The sequence below is a fragment of the Hylaeus anthracinus genome, unplaced genomic scaffold (assembly GCF_026225885.1).
Source record: "Hylaeus anthracinus isolate JK02 unplaced genomic scaffold, UHH_iyHylAnth1.0_haploid 5, whole genome shotgun sequence".
NCBI classification, from domain to species: Eukaryota; Metazoa; Arthropoda; class Insecta; order Hymenoptera; family Colletidae; genus Hylaeus; species Hylaeus anthracinus.
The window spans coordinates 7,310,254-7,328,519 of record NW_026535322.1 but is presented as its reverse complement, the minus strand read 5'-3'; the positions used below and the strand labels follow the sequence as shown (position 1 = coordinate 7,328,519).

The 18,266-nt window shown below is 40.1% G+C and overlaps 2 protein-coding genes and 1 long non-coding RNA gene across 20 annotated transcripts in view; 2 read left to right on the top strand and 1 right to left on the bottom strand.

The window, feature by feature from the left end:
• LOC128895685 (nuclear receptor coactivator 2) overlaps positions 1-15,708 on the top strand; it is a 140,627-nt gene extending 124,919 nt beyond the window's left edge. For 11 of the 16 annotated variants that reach the window (XM_054158488.1, XM_054158500.1, XM_054158492.1 and 8 more), the window contains 4 exons: positions 186-506; positions 4,658-4,834; positions 6,358-6,434; positions 11,479-15,708. In XM_054158488.1, the coding sequence (XP_054014463.1) occupies positions 186-506; positions 4,658-4,834; positions 6,358-6,434; positions 11,479-11,556 (653 nt within the window). In that variant the 3' untranslated portion in view covers positions 11,557-15,708. The remainder of the gene's footprint in view (positions 1-185; positions 507-4,657; positions 4,835-6,357; positions 6,435-11,478) is intronic. The other 5 variants (XM_054158502.1, XM_054158496.1, XM_054158503.1 and 2 more) reach the window with 3 other exon arrangements.
• Positions 15,709-16,359: 651 nt separating this feature from the next.
• The window catches only part of LOC128895684 (collagen alpha-2(IV) chain-like), a 61,525-nt gene continuing 59,618 nt past the window's right edge, over positions 16,360-18,266 (bottom strand). For both annotated transcript variants that reach the window (XM_054158484.1, XM_054158485.1), the window contains exon 27: positions 16,360-17,202. In XM_054158484.1, coding sequence (XP_054014459.1) covers positions 16,729-17,202 — 474 coding nt within the window. In that variant the 3' untranslated portion in view covers positions 16,360-16,728. The remainder of the gene's footprint in view (positions 17,203-18,266) is intronic.
• The window catches only part of LOC128895712 (uncharacterized), a 1,173-nt gene continuing 949 nt past the window's right edge, over positions 18,043-18,266 (top strand). The window contains exon 1 of one of the 2 annotated variants that reach the window (XR_008461844.1): positions 18,043-18,137. This is a non-coding gene — a long non-coding RNA (uncharacterized LOC128895712). Of the gene's footprint in view, positions 18,168-18,266 lie in introns of both variants that reach the window. The other variant, XR_008461845.1, reaches the window with a different exon arrangement.

The following is an 18,266-nucleotide window of genomic DNA, read 5'->3' as shown; positions in this document are numbered from 1 at the left end:
TCTACCCACCGAACGGTTGGAGCCGCCGTTGTTAGGCATTTTAATGTTAAATGCATTATTAATTTCAATGCGACTGCAGGGCTGTCGATGACTTGACAGCTCGAAGCATGGACGGAAGCTGCTAGGAGCGTTAAATGTTTTCTAAGAAGCGAGGAACAAGGAGATAGACACGATTGATGTTGCAGGTGGGCTCGGTTCGCCCCGGCACTACGGCGGAGTGAGTAAGGAACAACCTCTTCTTTCACCTAGTCATCCACATTCGGGTTGCCCTGCAACGCCGACTCACAATCAACACAACGTAACGAATACCCAACAACACTTCTCCAACCAACAACATTCTTCTATGATATACCACACGACCGCCAATACTATCAACACAGCTGACATGCAGAACAATCAGTTCTGTTACGATCGGACGTCTGTTCCACTCTATTCGTCAGGGCCTGGGGACACGCAGGACGCCAGGCCTCTGCCTCCTGGTAATCCTGTCAATCACCAAATGGGTGGTAAGTCATGTGACCATTTAATGTCATGTGACCATCACTTCGTCATCATTACACCCACCACCCCTCGTACCTTGTCCGTGACCTCTTATCTTAAAAACCTCGTATCATTAAACGATGCAAAGGCATGAGACGTTCTTTGGTACGCGGAAGCACATCATTCTCTCACCAAACACAACCCCCTCAATCGTTGTACAAATCCCCGAGCAGTGTAAATACGATGATCCTCTCGATAGCAGCGGGTCGATGTCATGCGTTCAGTGTACCTATAACCATTACGTCCGTGCAAGTATCTCCTTCGCATCTCTTACGCTATGTTTTGGGGCAATCGGTTGCGTGTTTTGCAAATATCTTTCTCTCTCTTTCTCTTCTCATCGGTGGCGCGTTACCTCTGCCAGGTAATTAAACTATCAGAATCGAAGAAAGCACACAGCTTCTTCGAACCCTTAGACAAACAATACATCCTTAATCTTCTTCATTCTTTCAAAGTCCCGCGACCTTAATCGCAGGCATCATCGTTAAATCCGAGCCTCGGGTTTCGAGTCGAAACCAAAGACCCATCATCGTCATAACTCTCACGTCCGTTTTCTCCGATCGTCATTTTCACGCACCCGAAGAGAAGTCGACGCAGAGTATCGTACCCTGTCGAAATAGCGCTAATTGTTGCATGATGCTTTTGTTTATAGTTACAAATTCCGGCTAGCGTCGTAACCGTACTCGTTGGAATGTATTTCTTCACACTGTAGTACGAGTATGCGATTCGAGACACTCCGTTCCGCCATTTTTCTCTTCTATGCTTTCGTTTAAAAGATTTGTTGAATCCGTTGCAGAGAATCAAGATGGTCGGTCCTCCTTGGTTGAGGATAGAAGAAAGATAATTATTTCAACTCCAGGAAGACTTCTGTACAGTGTAAATTCTGTAGCCGCTTGGGACTCGTGTGCTTAAAATAATCAGATTATTGTAATCAAATTAAGCAAAGTCGTAGGTAGAATCCCAGAAGTCTTCCTAAGGTTAACAGGCTGGGAGATTCGAATCTAGAGAAAGTAAACTTGCATCGCGGTACTTTGAAGAACCTTTTTCAAATAATTAAGCAACGCTGTTTCTTTGGAAAGGGGCATCTTATCGTAACGATGCATTTCTTTTTATATATATATATATATATATTTTTTTTTTTTTATCTTCAAGCAAGAGCAAGGTATCGCCTGTTCTACTCGAATGACTCCATTCCCCCGTTACAGAACGTTGCATTCTATTTTATGTATTCACTTGTATGTATTCACTTGGCAACACGTCCTATTCCCCCTACCACTTCTCCGAGCACTGTTCAATAATAGAGAAGCAAGAAGCCGTTCTACGGTGCCGTTTCGATTGCTTGTTCGCGCGACTGGAGTATTCAGATCTTTTAAACACGTACAAACGAAAACAAAGAAGGAAAACAGAACTCGTCGTCGACTGTAAATTAACTCCGACAAGTTTCACGGTCCACGAACGGTCCTTATCATTTTGTGAATAACAGTTCATACGAGTCTCCCTAACGAGGCAAAATGTCAGACCTTCGTCGAACGCAGGAAACAGCAAAGGTTTCGTCCCGTTTGGTCGTCGTTTGCTCGAACGAAGGAGCGTCGAAGAAGGTCTGCATTTTGCAATCGCGTTAGAGAAGAAAGAAATAAAATGAAATAATACGCCCTCTCCGAAAGAAATCGATCGCCTGTGTTTCCTACGTACTGTGATGTAACATATAATACAGCCTCATCGCCATCTACGTGATGTACACCTATCGCACACTAATTCCAGCGATGCAAATGTGATGTTCGATTGCACCCTACTTCTTTTTAGCGATAGAGAGACCACACTTTCCCTACGGTGATTGTAGACACCGATGTACTTATGTAATCAGCATAGTAGATAAGTCACGTAGGAGAGACTGTCCTTTGTACCATATCTTTTTTTTTTTTTTAGGTACCTTTCTTGTGATACGTATGCGTTAAGATCACCGTACTGTTTAAGGTGGAATGGAAACGGAAGCAGGCAAAAAACTGGCCTCGAATCGAACGTGCCAGGATACTTTGAGTACAGATCGTGATACTATATTTGTCGAAATTAAACGTGGTATCGGGAATTTTAAAGGCGAATTAAGGCAATCGTATTCGTACGTTACAGACTGGGTTTCAAAAACGTGGTAGAATCAGAAAGATAAACGACTCGGCTCGTTAAGTGTCGCGAGCTAGCCGACTCGCGACAGTTAACGATTAAGGTGTTGGTCTCGGGATTCCAGTAGACTTAACGGCACATTTGGAATTGTATAAAACGTAAATGACTCGAGATACTAGCTTCAAACCTTGCACCGTTGTTGATACGTTTTGTTTTGTTTTTTTTTTTTTTTTAAATTATATACTTTCTTTTTCGTACAAGAATACGCGATAACGTTGACGACACGGGCTATTTATGCAACCATGCAGTAAGAAGCGTAGCGTAGGAAGGAGTGATCGTTAAGTATCGCACGTTTCGATGGTAATTTGCCCATTTCCGGTTCGGATCATGTACGCACTGTTTAGTGACTATCTCCGGCACACCCGGAACACGTAAATTAGCGTCACTGTCACTTGCACCACATGTGGAATCTGTGTTAATACTAATACGCATCGCTGCCTCGATATCGTAAGACGGAATTTCTTGTATCGATGTGTAACAATTCGTGACTTAGCAGCAACGATTCTGGCGAACCGTTCGCACCAACGTCAACATCATTTTAGTCATTACGTCATTCGTAGAACTTACGTGTTGAACTATGTGTTTTATTTTCTTTTTCCATCCATGCCCCCAAAAGTTCTGCTTTGTCGGGTGTACGATATATTCCGTCGAAAGTCGAGCGTAAATTTTCATTTTCTTTCATGAAATTCTCGAATCGAGTTATGTTTCGATCACGTTTCATTTTTATTTCGTTTATGGAAATGGCTTTGAAAGTGAAAGCAACGAAACTTGATTTAAAGAACGTTCTTTATCGAATACAAAAATAGTACGATTTGTATTTTAAACGAATTCGAAGTATACAATTTGTATCCGTTTTATCATTATAATTTACGTTGGCTTCGAGAACTCGGCGTGTACTCTTCATTTCTCTCGCGCTTTGTTTTACTCGATTTACGTTTAATTTTTTTTTTTTTTTCTTTATGCTTGTTGTCTCCACGCAATCTCGTTGTGTGTGTGTTTTTCTTTTTTTAATGTTGTGTTCCCTTATTAATCTTCGACCAGCTCGCAATCATTGTCCACCCGTACGAATTATTTTTACGTTTCTGCGAGCTCTCCGGTTGACGATACTTTACGATTGGAGCACGATCAACGCGGACGTCGAGAAGAAACAGATAAAAAGAACTCGAACGGATCGGATCCAAGTTTCTAAATAATCCGCGAGAACCTTTACGTAAAGTTACGTAAGATAAAAGTTGAGACACGTTAACCGTTCTCCAATCGTCGTGTCGGTGTTCATCCGTAAAATTAAGTAGGTCACCGTGTAAATCCATGATTTTTCCGAACCTCGAGTAACGGAAACAAAAGAAAAAACAAAAAAGAAACGAGATGGTCTACTAACAACGACGCATTTTCATGTACAGTGCATCGAGCTTTTGTGGTTAATCATTGTCACTAAACGCAGTGTTATTAAACATCGTCGAACGCAGTCTACACTTAATGTTTATCGGACCTCTGTTTTTTATGTAATCTACGCTTACATAGTGTTCCCCGGTGAACGGATCCGATGCTTCGTCTCACGGTAGCGTTTTATTTATGTTTTTTTTTTTTTTTTTTTTTTTTTTTATTTATATAATTCTTCTTAACTCTGTCTCTTCACCAAGAAATTCATCGTGCTTGAAAGATCATAAATCCTCGCAACACGGACGGGCCAGAACACGAATATTGTTTGTTACAGGATAAGTCGTTGCGAACTATGTTAATGCAATATTGTAAATACCGCATTTTGTAATAAAGCATTCATCCTGTACCTTTGACTAACTTACGTTACGGCTTGGCGCGTAAGAGACGATCGAAATAGCAACGAACGTGTCGATCGTTGGTCAGCGATTCGTCGCCGTGACGAACGCGATAATCCCTATTCTGTTCGAACAGGTACTAACGTAATCGTTTTGGTTTGTCACAGGGAACGCTAGCAGCACGTCGGAGTTCGTCAGGCAGGAATTGAGAGCGATCGTTGGCGCGCGAACGCAGCAACAGCAGCAACAAAGGGTACCCAACAACATACAGAACAACCTCTCTGGTCAAGTTTCTCAGGACGATCTCGACGCGCTCGGTCTTACCTTCGAAATGTCTTCGGCAGGTACGTCGTTCGGGAAAAGAGATTCACCTTCGGTTTCTCTTTCGAAGCTCACGCGTCGGTCTAGGGGGCAGTCGAAGTGGTTGTACAAATAAAATGATTTCTGTGCACGTTGGAGCGGTGACGTCGCGATGTGAACGTTTACAGGGTCAATTTCTCGCGCGAAATTTTTGTCGAAATTGTGAAATAAGTTTTGTTCGTTCGAGGCTTGGTTCTTCGAGACAAAGCGTTTCTCAAAATTCTTTGGATGGATATATACTCTGGACAGGAATTACCTTTAGAATAGTTTTAAAACCAAGCCGAGAAACAAGGTTAACGAAAGCTTGAAAAGGTTATTTCGCGATCTCGACTTACTTTCGCGCGAGGATTAACCCTACGCATTTCTTTCGTAGTCACCGCTGCATCCTGTATGCGCATAATAGTGTTTTGTTTTTTCTTAAAATCCAACGATTTAACGATGATTATAAATTTTATAGACAAACCTGGGGAGAGGAGGGAGGGAGGGAGGGAGTTTGGGGATTGGAAAAGATACGCATTAAGAACAGAAACGCTATGTATGATAAAATTCTTTTACTCGTTGACAATTTTCATTGGTTTCCTTGATACTAACAATATTTCATGTTCCTCTGCATAGCATTGTCGGATTTTTGTGTCAGTACTTTCGCGAACCACAGTACAATTCCTACGCGTCGCAAACGTTCCATACGCGTGAAATGCTGGAAGCTGTGAAAAAGTATTATAGGAGATATATCCAGAAATCGCACAGAATTTCGCTTTATCTCGATGGAAAATTTTCACGTAACGAATGTCAAGAGTTTGCTCGGTGTTAATTGTAAAGACTACAAATTGTTGGTTTCTCCGATGACCGTTGTATCTTGAAATTCGTTACCGTAATCAAAAATATTAAGAGAATCTCGCCGAAGCGAGCGAAAAAGTAACGCTCCGGATTACGAATGTACGAGACGTATTCTAAATTTTCGTTACCGTTGCGACTACATGCTTCGCGTAACGAAGCAGTGTACGACTCGGAACAGAACTGCTCTTGCATCAGGAATTTCAATTCGTATGAAACTTACCTTCGCCGACGGACGATCGATACGGGATCGGAACGATGCACTCGATCGAAATTTGACAAAGACAATTTTACAAAATTTTACCGCTTGCTCCGTGACTTTGTGTAAAGTTTTAACATTCAATCGAACCGAAATTAACGAGAAAACGCGATCGACTTCGCGTCACCGGTTTATATATTTTTTTTTCCAATATCCAATTACGTACAGTTCGGTCCAAAAATATGACAATTCGATGCTAGATTAATTTTCTCGCTCTTTCTATTCGGCGTTGTCGCAGTGTCCGGGGACACGGTCGTTGCTACCTACGTATTTTCGTGCGAGAAAACCGTACCCTTCTGCTACCTACGTGTAGGACAAAGGTCGCGACACACTTACCCGTGCTTCTCTCTAAGAAAAGGCATTATTTACAATAAAGACTGGTGGTAACGCCTACTGTTACAATGTCCTAACTAGGTGAGGCTGTGGTTAGCGATGGCCCTGCCAAGAGCTGGGCCATTGGGAGTGCCGGAAGTGCCCCCTCGTCCTCCAGGGTAAGACCCTTCCGACAATTACTTTTACGTATATACATATATTTACGTATTACTTATACATATCTACTTATTTTATTTTATATTTATTTTATTCTATTTTATGTTATTTTATTTATCTTTAACTATATATACATACATATATATATATATATTTTTTTTTTACCTTTTTTATTTGATTTTTGTATGCTATGTCTTCCCTTCTTCGCTTGGCTTCAGAACTTATTTGTGCACGAAATGTTAATGAAATAATTTTTTTTTCTCTCTCTATCTCTCTGTACGCACTGAGCGTAAAACTTGTAGGGGGTAATTTAGCGCTCTCTTTGCATGTGTCACTTGGACGTTACGATTACATTTACTACGTTTACCTGTGGCGTACGTGCGACACGTGTATGTGCATCCGAAATCGCTGCTATCGGTTTTTATTTGCACCGAGACGGTATACTTTACGAGGCGAACAGTTTTTTTTTTCTTACTCTCTCTCTCTCTCTCTCTCTCTCTCTCTCTCTCTCTCTCTCTCTCTCTCTCTCACTCTCTCACTCTCTCTCTCTCTCTCTCTCTCTCTCTCTCTCTCTCTCTCTCTCTCTCGTTTATTCTTCTTCGGACATAGATCTCGATCGAAGGATTTCGATTCGACGTTCGCCTTTTTCCAGGCTTTCCTTCTTGTTGCTGTGTTTTAGAAGCGTTGTGTAGTTCGAGGTACGGGGTTACGGTGATGCGGAGATTAGAAGGAATTTGGTATTTTTACTGTTAATCTTATTTGGTTCACCCAGGAGTGTTCGAAGAGTCGTTTGGTGCTCCTCTTTTCTACGTTAATATCGTTCGCGATGAATACATCGTGAATAGACCGCGGATTTAATGCATTTATGATGTTAACTAGTTTAATAAACATATGGCGAATCAAAGTATAATCAAAAGTATAATGAAAATGCATGTGCATTTGTACAAAACGAAATAATAATTGTGGAATATATTTAACATACATTACGTATACGTTATTTATGCTTTCTGTATTATCGCAAATCATAAATGCATATAGTTCACACTGTAATTACGAATATACATTATGAATACATTACGATTTTTATCGCGGTGGATACATTCGATAAATTGATTTAATAATACCGGTGTATAACATTCGCAGTTTCATGTGTCCGATGCATAGTTTATTTTGATCAGAAACAGCGTTTTACGATCAACGCGAAGGTAACCGCGACAGCTTCCAGTGGCTCTCTAAACGATTTTTATAAAATCAGTTCGTTAAATTGAACGTAACAACAGGAAGGTGTATAACCGAAACCATTCTAGTTGGATATATGCACTCGAACGCATGAAAAACGTAGAAATATGGAGCATCGGAAACCATTTATTCTGTCTTGCCGTTCCTTTTGTCGTATTTTTAATCGTTTTCGCGGTACAGTCTGTTCCAGTCGCGCGGGACACCGTTTGTTCCATTGTTTGGTACAAGTAAAATAATCGCGAACTGAAATACGAGATCTAAATAGAAAATAAACGGGACCCGGTACGTCGTTGACCTGTTCGAGAAAGGTTTTTGAAAACGAAACTCGTAGGTTCCCCTCTTTCGAATTATTCGTCTTTGTAGAGTAAGGTAACTCGTCCTGATTTTTTTTTTTTTTTTTTTTTTTTAAATTCTTCGACTCGAGACTATTCCAAGTTTTACACTCAGTGACACTCGAAGAGGCCAAAGACTCAGATATAAATTTTTTGTTTGTTTAACTCTGTCAGATCGACTAATGCACCGACAGAAACGATCACTCGACTCGGATTGTTCGGAGTCGATCGCTTAGAAAGTTCGTCTTAGAACGCGTTAGGTGTCGTCATCTTTACACGTAAAACTAATTTCTATTTTGTTCGGATTGTATTAACCGCAAGTAACCTCGCATTTATTGTCGTGTTCGCGCGCAGAACTAACGTAACGCAAGATTTTTATTTTTCCCCAGAGCAATCGAAAAGTTTCGGTTAGTCGATCGCGGTTTTAGTTGAAGCAGGGTAGTTTTAGTATTCGATTAGGGGCACCGTGAGAAATTAGTAAACGAAGAAGGTGGGAAAATGAAACGATAGGAAAAGAGAGTCAGTTTTAAATATCGACAATTTTTCATTTATTATCTGTTAAGGAAACGAACAAGATAAATTTAATAATTGGAAATTTGAATCGGAACTATTTCATACGTGAATCAATGAAGTATTCCAATTCATTAAAACTAACGAATATATACATGCATAATAAGAAACTTATTAGCATCGTCCCAACATCGATAACGAACAAAATAGTCTCTCATCTCGTCGAGAAATGATCATGTAGTATAGCTCTTATCAGGATATTATATTTGTATCTTTAAACAAGTAAACAAACGATTTGCTTCTTTTACAACGATACCGTATTCCGACAAAACGAAGAACATGCCGGTTCACGTTATTCGCGAAAGACACGTTGTTTCTTTTATTTATTTATTTTTTTTATCTGCAGGGTGATGGTGCCGTAAGCTTCAGCTCATTCGAAGTAATCACTATTAATCACACTGTCATTTTGTTGTATCGTGTAACGTTACATTTTTAGTATTGTAATGCTTTTTCACAGTGAGCCAAACAGACATCCGAGCACGTCGCTCTCACGATCTCTTCTCGAGGCTGATCGCTCTCTCGAGATGGGCAAGATTCGAATAACGAATACAAAATTATTTTCCGATGGTATATTATTCATTACTCTTAGAACGAGTAAGTAATTTCGTAGAACTAAATGTTTATTAGTAGACTGCGGATCTTTATGCGAAATCAAATCTTCGCGAACGTGTCTAGAAAAATTGAACCTAAATAGCAATTTATTTAATTCTGCATACATTATAACATGAACTTTACTTTCAACTTTTTTTTTTTATATTGTTGCATATTGTTTGTTTGCATTTCTTAGGTTGTTGCACATTCGTATTTCCTATAAATGCATAAAGATCCGCGGATTATTTATCAGAGACAAAAATGAAAATTTCGTTGCATTAATAAATAGTCATTTGTTGTTCGTTATTCGACTAAATTTTTGCCCATCTCCGCACTCGTTGGACGAGGCAGAACTCTCGCGGTAATTTCCCACGGGCCTGGGCAAATAGATGAATAAATTCGTGCAATAGTAACAATTCATTCAAATATTTATTAACTTTAAATAAATCATACCCATCGATTCAAATATTTCGATCATTTCCGAGTAAAGTTGCGTCCAATAAAATCCTAAAATTTATATTTTTTCGAATTGTTCCTCGATATAATTTCGAACAAAATTTGTCCAGGTTCTCTGAACAATTCTAAAACGAACCTCGAATGCAAACTTTTTGTCTAATTACAAATGATACTTAGTTCTGCCGACGTGGATCGATACGGTTCGACTCGATGATAATTTTCATGCAACTTCAATGATCAGTTGTTACCTTTACAACCGCCAATTAGTGTCCACTTGTTTGCATAATAGTTGGAAGACCATGCCTGCATCAGCTGTGGCGCAAAGCCTTTTGGCGATCTTTCGACGCCACCGCGATTCTCAACGTAGCTTCTTAACGTTCTGCAAAGTAACTGCTTGTATAGAAAAAAGAAAAAAAAAAACATTATCAAAAGAAATTGCCATTCTCTTTCTTTGTTCGTGACTTGCCGTTGCCGATTCACGACTGCCAAGTGAACTATTCTCTTTCTCTCTTTTTTATTTTATTTTATTTTTTTTTTTTTTTATTTATGTATTTAGTTAAACATCACTAGATTAGCGGCCTTTGGTGTGCAATTGGAACATTGGATGTGTAGCGAACATGTGGCTTCAGTAAAGATTTTCTTTTTTGAGTTTTGATCATGCGTTTGCCTTCGCTGCAGCGTTTTTTTTTTTCTCCACCGGAACGACGTCGATCGACCCGATCGAGAATTCGTCGAGATTTTTCTGTTATTTTTTTTTTTTCTCTTTTGCTTCTCGAATAAAGAAACTGATCGTGAGTATTCAAACTCGATTAAATTTGCAATTATTCGTTGGACGAATTTAGAAGTTTGTTTTTGATAACGAGATAACCAAGGCTCGTATTAATCGCGTTCCGACTAATTCTCGTTAACAAATCACGAAGCAATTTGAGTACTCACACGCATCCAGCACGATCAGTTTCGATGCGCGGTCCCCTAATTCGGGGTCCGCGCGAGTAATCTGAACGCAGGTGAGGGACAGTTGCAGGTGTAGTAACGCGGTGGGTAACGTACATTTAGAAAAAGACGGATCGGGATATTATCCAGTGATACCAAGACGCTTGTATGGAATATAGAAGAAATTCTACTATTTTCAAATATATATTAAAAATAAATCTCGATAAATAGAAACGAAACTCCTTGCGTCAATATTCGCCACAGAAGCGATTGCCAGCGAATAACATTGTACCCAACGCGAAGTAACAACAATCAATATATTCTACAAGAAACTATTAGGTTGTCCCAAAAGTTTCTTTCGCTATACTAATAAGTAATACATGCACAATAGTTTGTTTTATATAACATTACTGAATTGTGCATGATTCATTTTGTTCCATTATTGTTACAACATGAATATCTATGAAATTCGATTGTCTATTTCGATAAACACGACCACATCAAATAAATTGAGTGCAACTCGCGAAAGAAACTTTCGGAACAACCTATTATTATTCCACGCTCGCTGTCTTGGTCGCAATGATACATTCGAATCATAAACGTGGCTCGGGTTGTAAAGCAGCCCCTGTTCGCTGAACCCGAGCCCTTGCACCCAAATTGAGTAACATCGTGCTTCATCTTTTCGTTAAACATTTAAAAAAATATATACACACATCGTATTGAGTAACTCCTCCTTGAGTAGTCCTCCTTTTTCGAAGTCGGTTAAAAGACCGAATAAAAATTCACGTAAGAGATGTTTTTAACCGTCGTACCACCTGTCCACCTGTCTCGACACCTCGACAGCCCTCGATTAAAAGGGGGTTGTCGACCGTTGCTTCGATCATCCAGCAGCACCCTCGTTGACCGAACGAAACTCGTTTTCCAGACTTCTATGGAGGAAGTGGCTCGAGGTGATCCGAAGGTGAACCAGTCGTCGCTGTTACAGAAACTGTTGTCCGAGTGACTGCAGGCCAACGCCTTGCACGGTAAAGGGATCTATGTAATATACGTTTGAACATAAAAGGATGAAACCTGCGGGGGTTGAAAATGGGGGGAATACGTTTTGAGCGCCGTGGTTGAACGTTGGAAACGAGAACGAATATCGATCACACACCGCATATTACACCCTTATACGTAATTGGATACTATTGTATTATATGTAATGCTACAACACACGAAGTCAGTATTCAGATACGTATCACCAAATACAATGCGATAAAAGAAGGATAAAAGAAAAAAAAAAAAAAGAAAGAAGCTGCGCAGGTCGCCGCGGCTTCACGCCGCAACACGGGGCCTTTTTCGTGCCCTTGAAAAAGATGTAGAAACGCTCGATACACCGTGGACGGAAAAGAAAATAGGGGATTCGCGACGAGAGACGACCGACAGATCGACTTTTTATCTTGCACGAACTCGAAGGACCAAAAGTTTCCGCTTCCCCCGTTCGGCCGTCGTCGAGACACTCGACCGCGTCGGAATTGACCGCGGTCCCAAAGGGCTGTAAACTCGTCTCGAGACGCGAGTCGTTCGACAGCCTTAGGGTGATTCGAAGCCGCGTGAACGATAGCACGGTCGTGGAAATCCGTCGGTGGAAAAACCGAGTCGATGGATCGATCGCAATGGGGGAACGAGGGGTGGTCGTTTCAACCCCCTCCAGTCGTCGGGCGATCTGGTTGAAAAATCGTTGATCTTGTTTATGGCGCGGAGTCTACGTAAAGGACAGTGGGAGGATGATCAGGAACACCGTGCAATTAGTGTATTCGGATAAACGTCAATTTTTAAGACTTTAGCTGTGGTGAATGTAGGTTCGAGAAATTTTATTGTTTTATCGCGTGTAACGTGGTGCTTTGTATTTTAATTTATATTAGAGAGTTCGCGTTACTTTTAAATTTTGTTCGAGTTGCAACAACGGCGAGATACTGAAAGAAGATAAGTAAGATTCGCTTTAATTTTATACTGTTCGTGATATGAAGTTCGTACTATGATTAGACGTTAGAAAAGAAAGAGAAGAGAAATGATTGTTTGGACACGGTGCACCGGACGTTTAACGTCGTTGAAATTTGTTTACGTGGCCATTGCTAGAAATGTTATACTCCCTGCGTTCGTCCCTTTGATAATGAAAAAGAACGGTATCCACGTTGCCCGGCGGCTGGCGGGGGGTTAATAACAAAAGGGGCGGTTGCGCGGGGGGCACGTGGCCCGATAGCGCGCGGCGACGCTCTATCTTATTTTATATATATGTATATATAATATATAGATATATATATATATATATATATATGAGAGTAGAGTATATATATAAAAGGAAGAAAGAAAAGCCTTTATCGGGGCATCCCAGCTTCGGACGATATTCGAGTATAAATATATATAAATATATAAATATATAAATATATATATATATATAAATATTAATACCGACACGATAGACTGACGGCCCGCTTGGGGTCAGCCCCCCATCGTCGGGGATTGGTCGTCACGTGGCTCCCGTCGGTGTTGTATTTGGTATCACTGAAAGAAAGAAACTACGTAGGTACCTCAAAGGTATACTTTACTATACCACTGGCTGTTGAACATAGAACTATTTATAGGTTTAATTATTGTACACAGGATGACGTTGAAGGAAAGAAAAAAAAAAAACAAAATAGAGCACTATCACGTATTCTCTTAATTTAACATCCTTTTTGACTATTACATTTATGAATAATATATTTGTGATTGTAAGAATCTGCAACCAAAATGTGACAAAGAATACTTGTTGTTGTTAATATGATTATAACTATTATTATTATTATTAATATTATTATTATTATTATTGTAATAATTATTATTATTTTATTATTATTATTATTATTATAATATTATTATTATTGACATCATCATTATCACTATTACCAATATTCTTGTTGCAATTACTATATTATTGTAATATTAAGGATTATTATTATTAATAATATTATTTTATTATTATAATTATTATTATTATATCGATATTGATATTATTGAACACTTGGAATATGCATATTTCTATTCAATAGTAAGAGTACCTTTGTATACATATATATGTACATATATATTGTATAAATGTATATGTATATATACATATATATGTATAGGGATTTATATAGCGCGTTATATATAACTGATTCGCCCGGTTATTTATATATAAACGGTATATAAATTTACGTATATTTATATATGTATACGTGTGAGGATAAAAAAAAAAAAGTGGAGATCAATCTTCTATTTTGCATAGCTCGGTAATTCTCCTTTGGGTCTTAGAGATGCACACTAAAAATGATTAAAAAAAATAAATAATAATAATAATAATAATTACATCTAAATGACATCTGTTGTTAACATTGATCGAATCGCGGACAAACAAACAAACGAAATGAATTATAAAAAAAAGTGTAAAGCGAAAGAGATGAAACAATTACGGTTGGGAAAGAAAATGTAATATGAAAAATAAAAGTTCTAATCACGTTTATATGTATATACACACGCCGCGCGATACAACAAAAAAAAAAAAAAAAAAAAAAAAAATAATGAATGGTGTGTATATATGTATATATAACATGCATATGAAAGAAATCTCACGCAAGTGTCTTATTTTTCCAGGATGTTTACCGATTATTAAAACGCGAAAAAAAATAATAAATAATAAAAGTAAAAGAACGACGGAGGAAGTTGGAAGAAATTGCCACACGGGGTGTAAACGCGAACAATTATATTAATAACTATGTCGATCGACAGTAAACGCCGACAGATACGAACAACCGTCGCGACGAGAAACGCGTTCGATAGCATTACCTTTTTATTTCGCGTAACGCGGAAAGGGCGTCCCCCGGCGTAGATCTCTCGAAATGACATCATTTCACCGCGATCCTCTTTATCCGAATTCGCTCGTCGCCCGATGACGATGATTTTTACTTAATTCTCTCGCTCCCGGTGTTCCACCTTGTTATTTTAGTTGTTTCTCATGTTTCTCCACTTTCGTTGCTATCCCCCGTTATTGGTCACTTTTTACGCAGGACGAATTAATCGACGAATAGAATTTATTATCGACCCTTCGTCGCGAAGCTCGAAACCGTCGGGGCGCGAAGGATCGAACGCCTCCGGGGCTCGAGAGAGATCGTTGTCTCGCAAATATCGCCGGATAGATCCTTTTTATTGCGACGAAACGATGTATCTTTTTTCTATTTTTTTTTTTTCTTCTCTTTTAGTTAGAATTTTACGACGCGTAGTAGCGATTAATTTTTTTTGTGCCGGGGGGGGTGGGGGGGGGGGGGGACGCGAAACGTTCTCGTGGGTAGTAGTTTTAGATAAGATTCGGGGTTTTGAATTTTGGTAGCAGACCACATAGCACCACGGGGGTGGATGACGAGTGAGTATAAAATGACGCGAAAAAAAAAATATATATATATATATATGTATATGTATATGTAGAGCGAAAGGGCTATTTTCTCGCGAGGAACGCGACGACACGGCGATTCTATTATCTTCTGTGATGCGAACACTGGCCTGGAGCACGAGAGATGGTGGGGAAGGGACGGGGCCGTGTGTAGGCGTGGTGTTGTAAATCTCTGTCGCACTTTCTTCCAATTCGAGCGGTTACAAAGATTGCGTAAAAAGAACCTGTAAAAACACATTCGTGAGGTACTCTGAATATGTACACGTGCATACATAGAGACACGTATACTCGTTTGTTGTCGCGCGTCGCCGTTCACACACGGATATACGTGCGCGTGCCACAGGGCGCGCGTGCGCTGCTGCTGTCGCCCCCGTCTCTCTAATTTGCACGCGTGTGTGTACGCGCGCGCGCTTACGTACACGCGTACGTATGCCCGCGCGCGTATATGTATGTATGGGAGTGTGTGGTAAGTGCGTGGGTGTTAGTGTGCGTGTGCTTACGTATGCGTGAAGCGAAAGTATGCGAAGAAAAAACGGTGCGAATGGTTTCACGGTGTGTGCGTGCGGCTCCGCGTGTTTTTTCTCTTTGTGCGTGCGTGCGCTCGTAGGCACGCTTGTACGCGTGTGTGCGTAGTGAATTACGTCATATAGATAGATCATATGTGCTTTCTAATGATGAATAATTTTATAAATATAAATATAATATCGATCTCACGTGTACGTTTATTTCGTCGCTCTGCACAGACAACAAACGACGACCTGTCATCTCGAATCCCACGCGGCGATCACGGTGGTCTTGCCGTCGTGTTACGTTCGCGGATATTTCGTTTAACGTGGCGCAGGGTTTTGTAAGTAAGGTGGAAATGATTTCAAGCGGAGAAACAATTGGAACGCTCGTGGATGAAAATCGAAGATTGGCTTATGGGAGTGTATATAATTGTAACGATACTTAAAGTACATTTTATGAATAAAAATTGTAAAGTTTTTATTCTATTGTTTGAAAATAATTACGAAGGATGGATGTAAGTGTAAGACACTGCTTAATTATTATGTTTGGTGTTCTTTGAATAATTAATTAATATATTTTATTCTCTAAACAGTTGATACACAAGTACATACAATTAAATAAAATTTTAAGGGACTTACCATAGTGAAACGCGTTAATTTTATATCTACTTCTCGTTACAAGTACTCGTTGTAACTTTGTGTAATATGCATCAAGCATGGAAGTAAAATGCGACGGTGGTTTGCTATAGTTGATTTAATTTACAGGAAATCTTAAATAAAAATCGTGAGACGGTTTCCGCACATTGGTAACATGTACTATGCTAATTACTCGTTAATGCTTCGTCCCTCCAGGTAGCTTCTATAAAACATCTTTATTCAATGCAAATACATAGACAGTTACAATAGCAAAATATCGTACAGAAAATATCGATAATTTAAATTCATCCGCGAGGTCGATGCGACGTCGATTGGCAGTTTCGTTGGGGACCTCGGTCCCCGTATTTTTGGCATAAGGCATACATCATCCCTGAATTCGGGGATGGAATCGTATCAGATATGGGCAAAATAATTAGTACTCCTCCACCAGCCATCGTGGAGGGGTACGCGACACAACTTATCTATAGCGACTGGTTCGGAAATCTCGTTTCGTTGTTTATATACACAGAGTCGCTACCCTCCTGAACATCACTGGTAAGACCGTAGCTGTTGACGTCGCAATTCTTTAAGCCGCTTCCGGGTCCTCCGCTGGTCGTTCGGGTTTGCGGACCCGTCCTCGTTTGCGGTATTGGTTGGCTCTGTTGGGGTATCGTACTCTGCCAGTAGGCGGTCGCCTCTGGCGTCGATAGTCTGGGTACTGCTGTGGTGGATACTGGATGTTGCCAGCCACCTCCTTCTGGCCGTTCGACGTGAACGGCGTTAGAGAATGGCCGTAAGGGTTTTCTATAACGCGACGACGAAGACACACCGCGCAGCGACTGACGCGCGAGGTGTGGTCTGCCTTCAAGGTCTGTTGAGAGGGCTTGCGGAACATTTCGTAGTCGGTGATAGTGGCCAACCAGTAGGACGTTGCAGTGGAGAAATAGTTGCAAGTGCCCAAGCCACGGCACTCGATGAAAGGTCTTGCGCGGAACTCCTCGAGACAGGATCCCGGAGAGATCAACGACTGGCCGCCACCACCTGCGCCTGCATCTCGGTGCTGCAAAATTAGTCGAGTAGTACATACATTTGGCCTAAATTGAACAACTCTGTACTATTTTATAGCAGTAGACGGTAAGTAAATTTGACGGCGAAATACTTCTAACATCTCCTGACATCCTTCCAACACCTCCTAACACCTCCAACAATCTCCTAACAACTCCTAACATCTCCCAAAATCTCCTAAGACTTCTTCAGGCCTCCTAAGACCTCCCAACACTTTCTAACACTTCCAAAAAGTCACAAGACTTCCTAAGGCTTTCTAAGGCATTCGAAGGCCTCCTAACAACACCTGACACTTCCCTTTCGTTTCTTTTCATTACCTGCTACATTTCCCTTTCATTTCCCTTCATTTCCTTACATATTTCCCTTTAATTTCCCTCCATCACCTTACACATTTCCCTTTAATATTCCTCCATTTCCTGGTATATTTCCCCTTAATTTCCCGCCACTACCTTACACATTTCCCTTTAATATTCCTCCATTTACTGGTATATTTCCTTTTAATTTCCCGCCACTACCTTACATATTTCCCTTTAATATTCTTCCATTTCCTGGTATATTTCCCTTTAATTTCCCTCCATTACCTTACACATTTCCCTTTAATTTCCTTCCATTTCCTGGTATATTTCCCTTTAATTTCCCTCCATTACCTTACACATTTCCCTTTAATTTCCTTCCATTACCTTACACATTTCCCTTTAATATTCCTCCATTTCTTGGTATATTTCCCTTTACTTCCTGGTACATTTCCCTATAATTTCTCCTCATTTCTGTGATATTTCCCCCATATCTGTGATATTTCCTGGTTTAACAGTGTTGCAAATGGCTCGGCTCAAACCTTCAACAATATTGCAAGTCCAACAATGTTGCAAATCGCTTCTCTCGGACCACAACAATGTTGCAAAGAGCTTCTCGCGGAACTATAACAATGTTGTGAATCGTTCTTCTCGGGACTACAACAATGTTGCAAATGTCGATTTGATTTTTCGGATTTTGTCACATTTTGCCGAACTTTTGAGCTGCAACTATGTTGGAATTTTGAGCAGAGTCAAGTTCAACAAT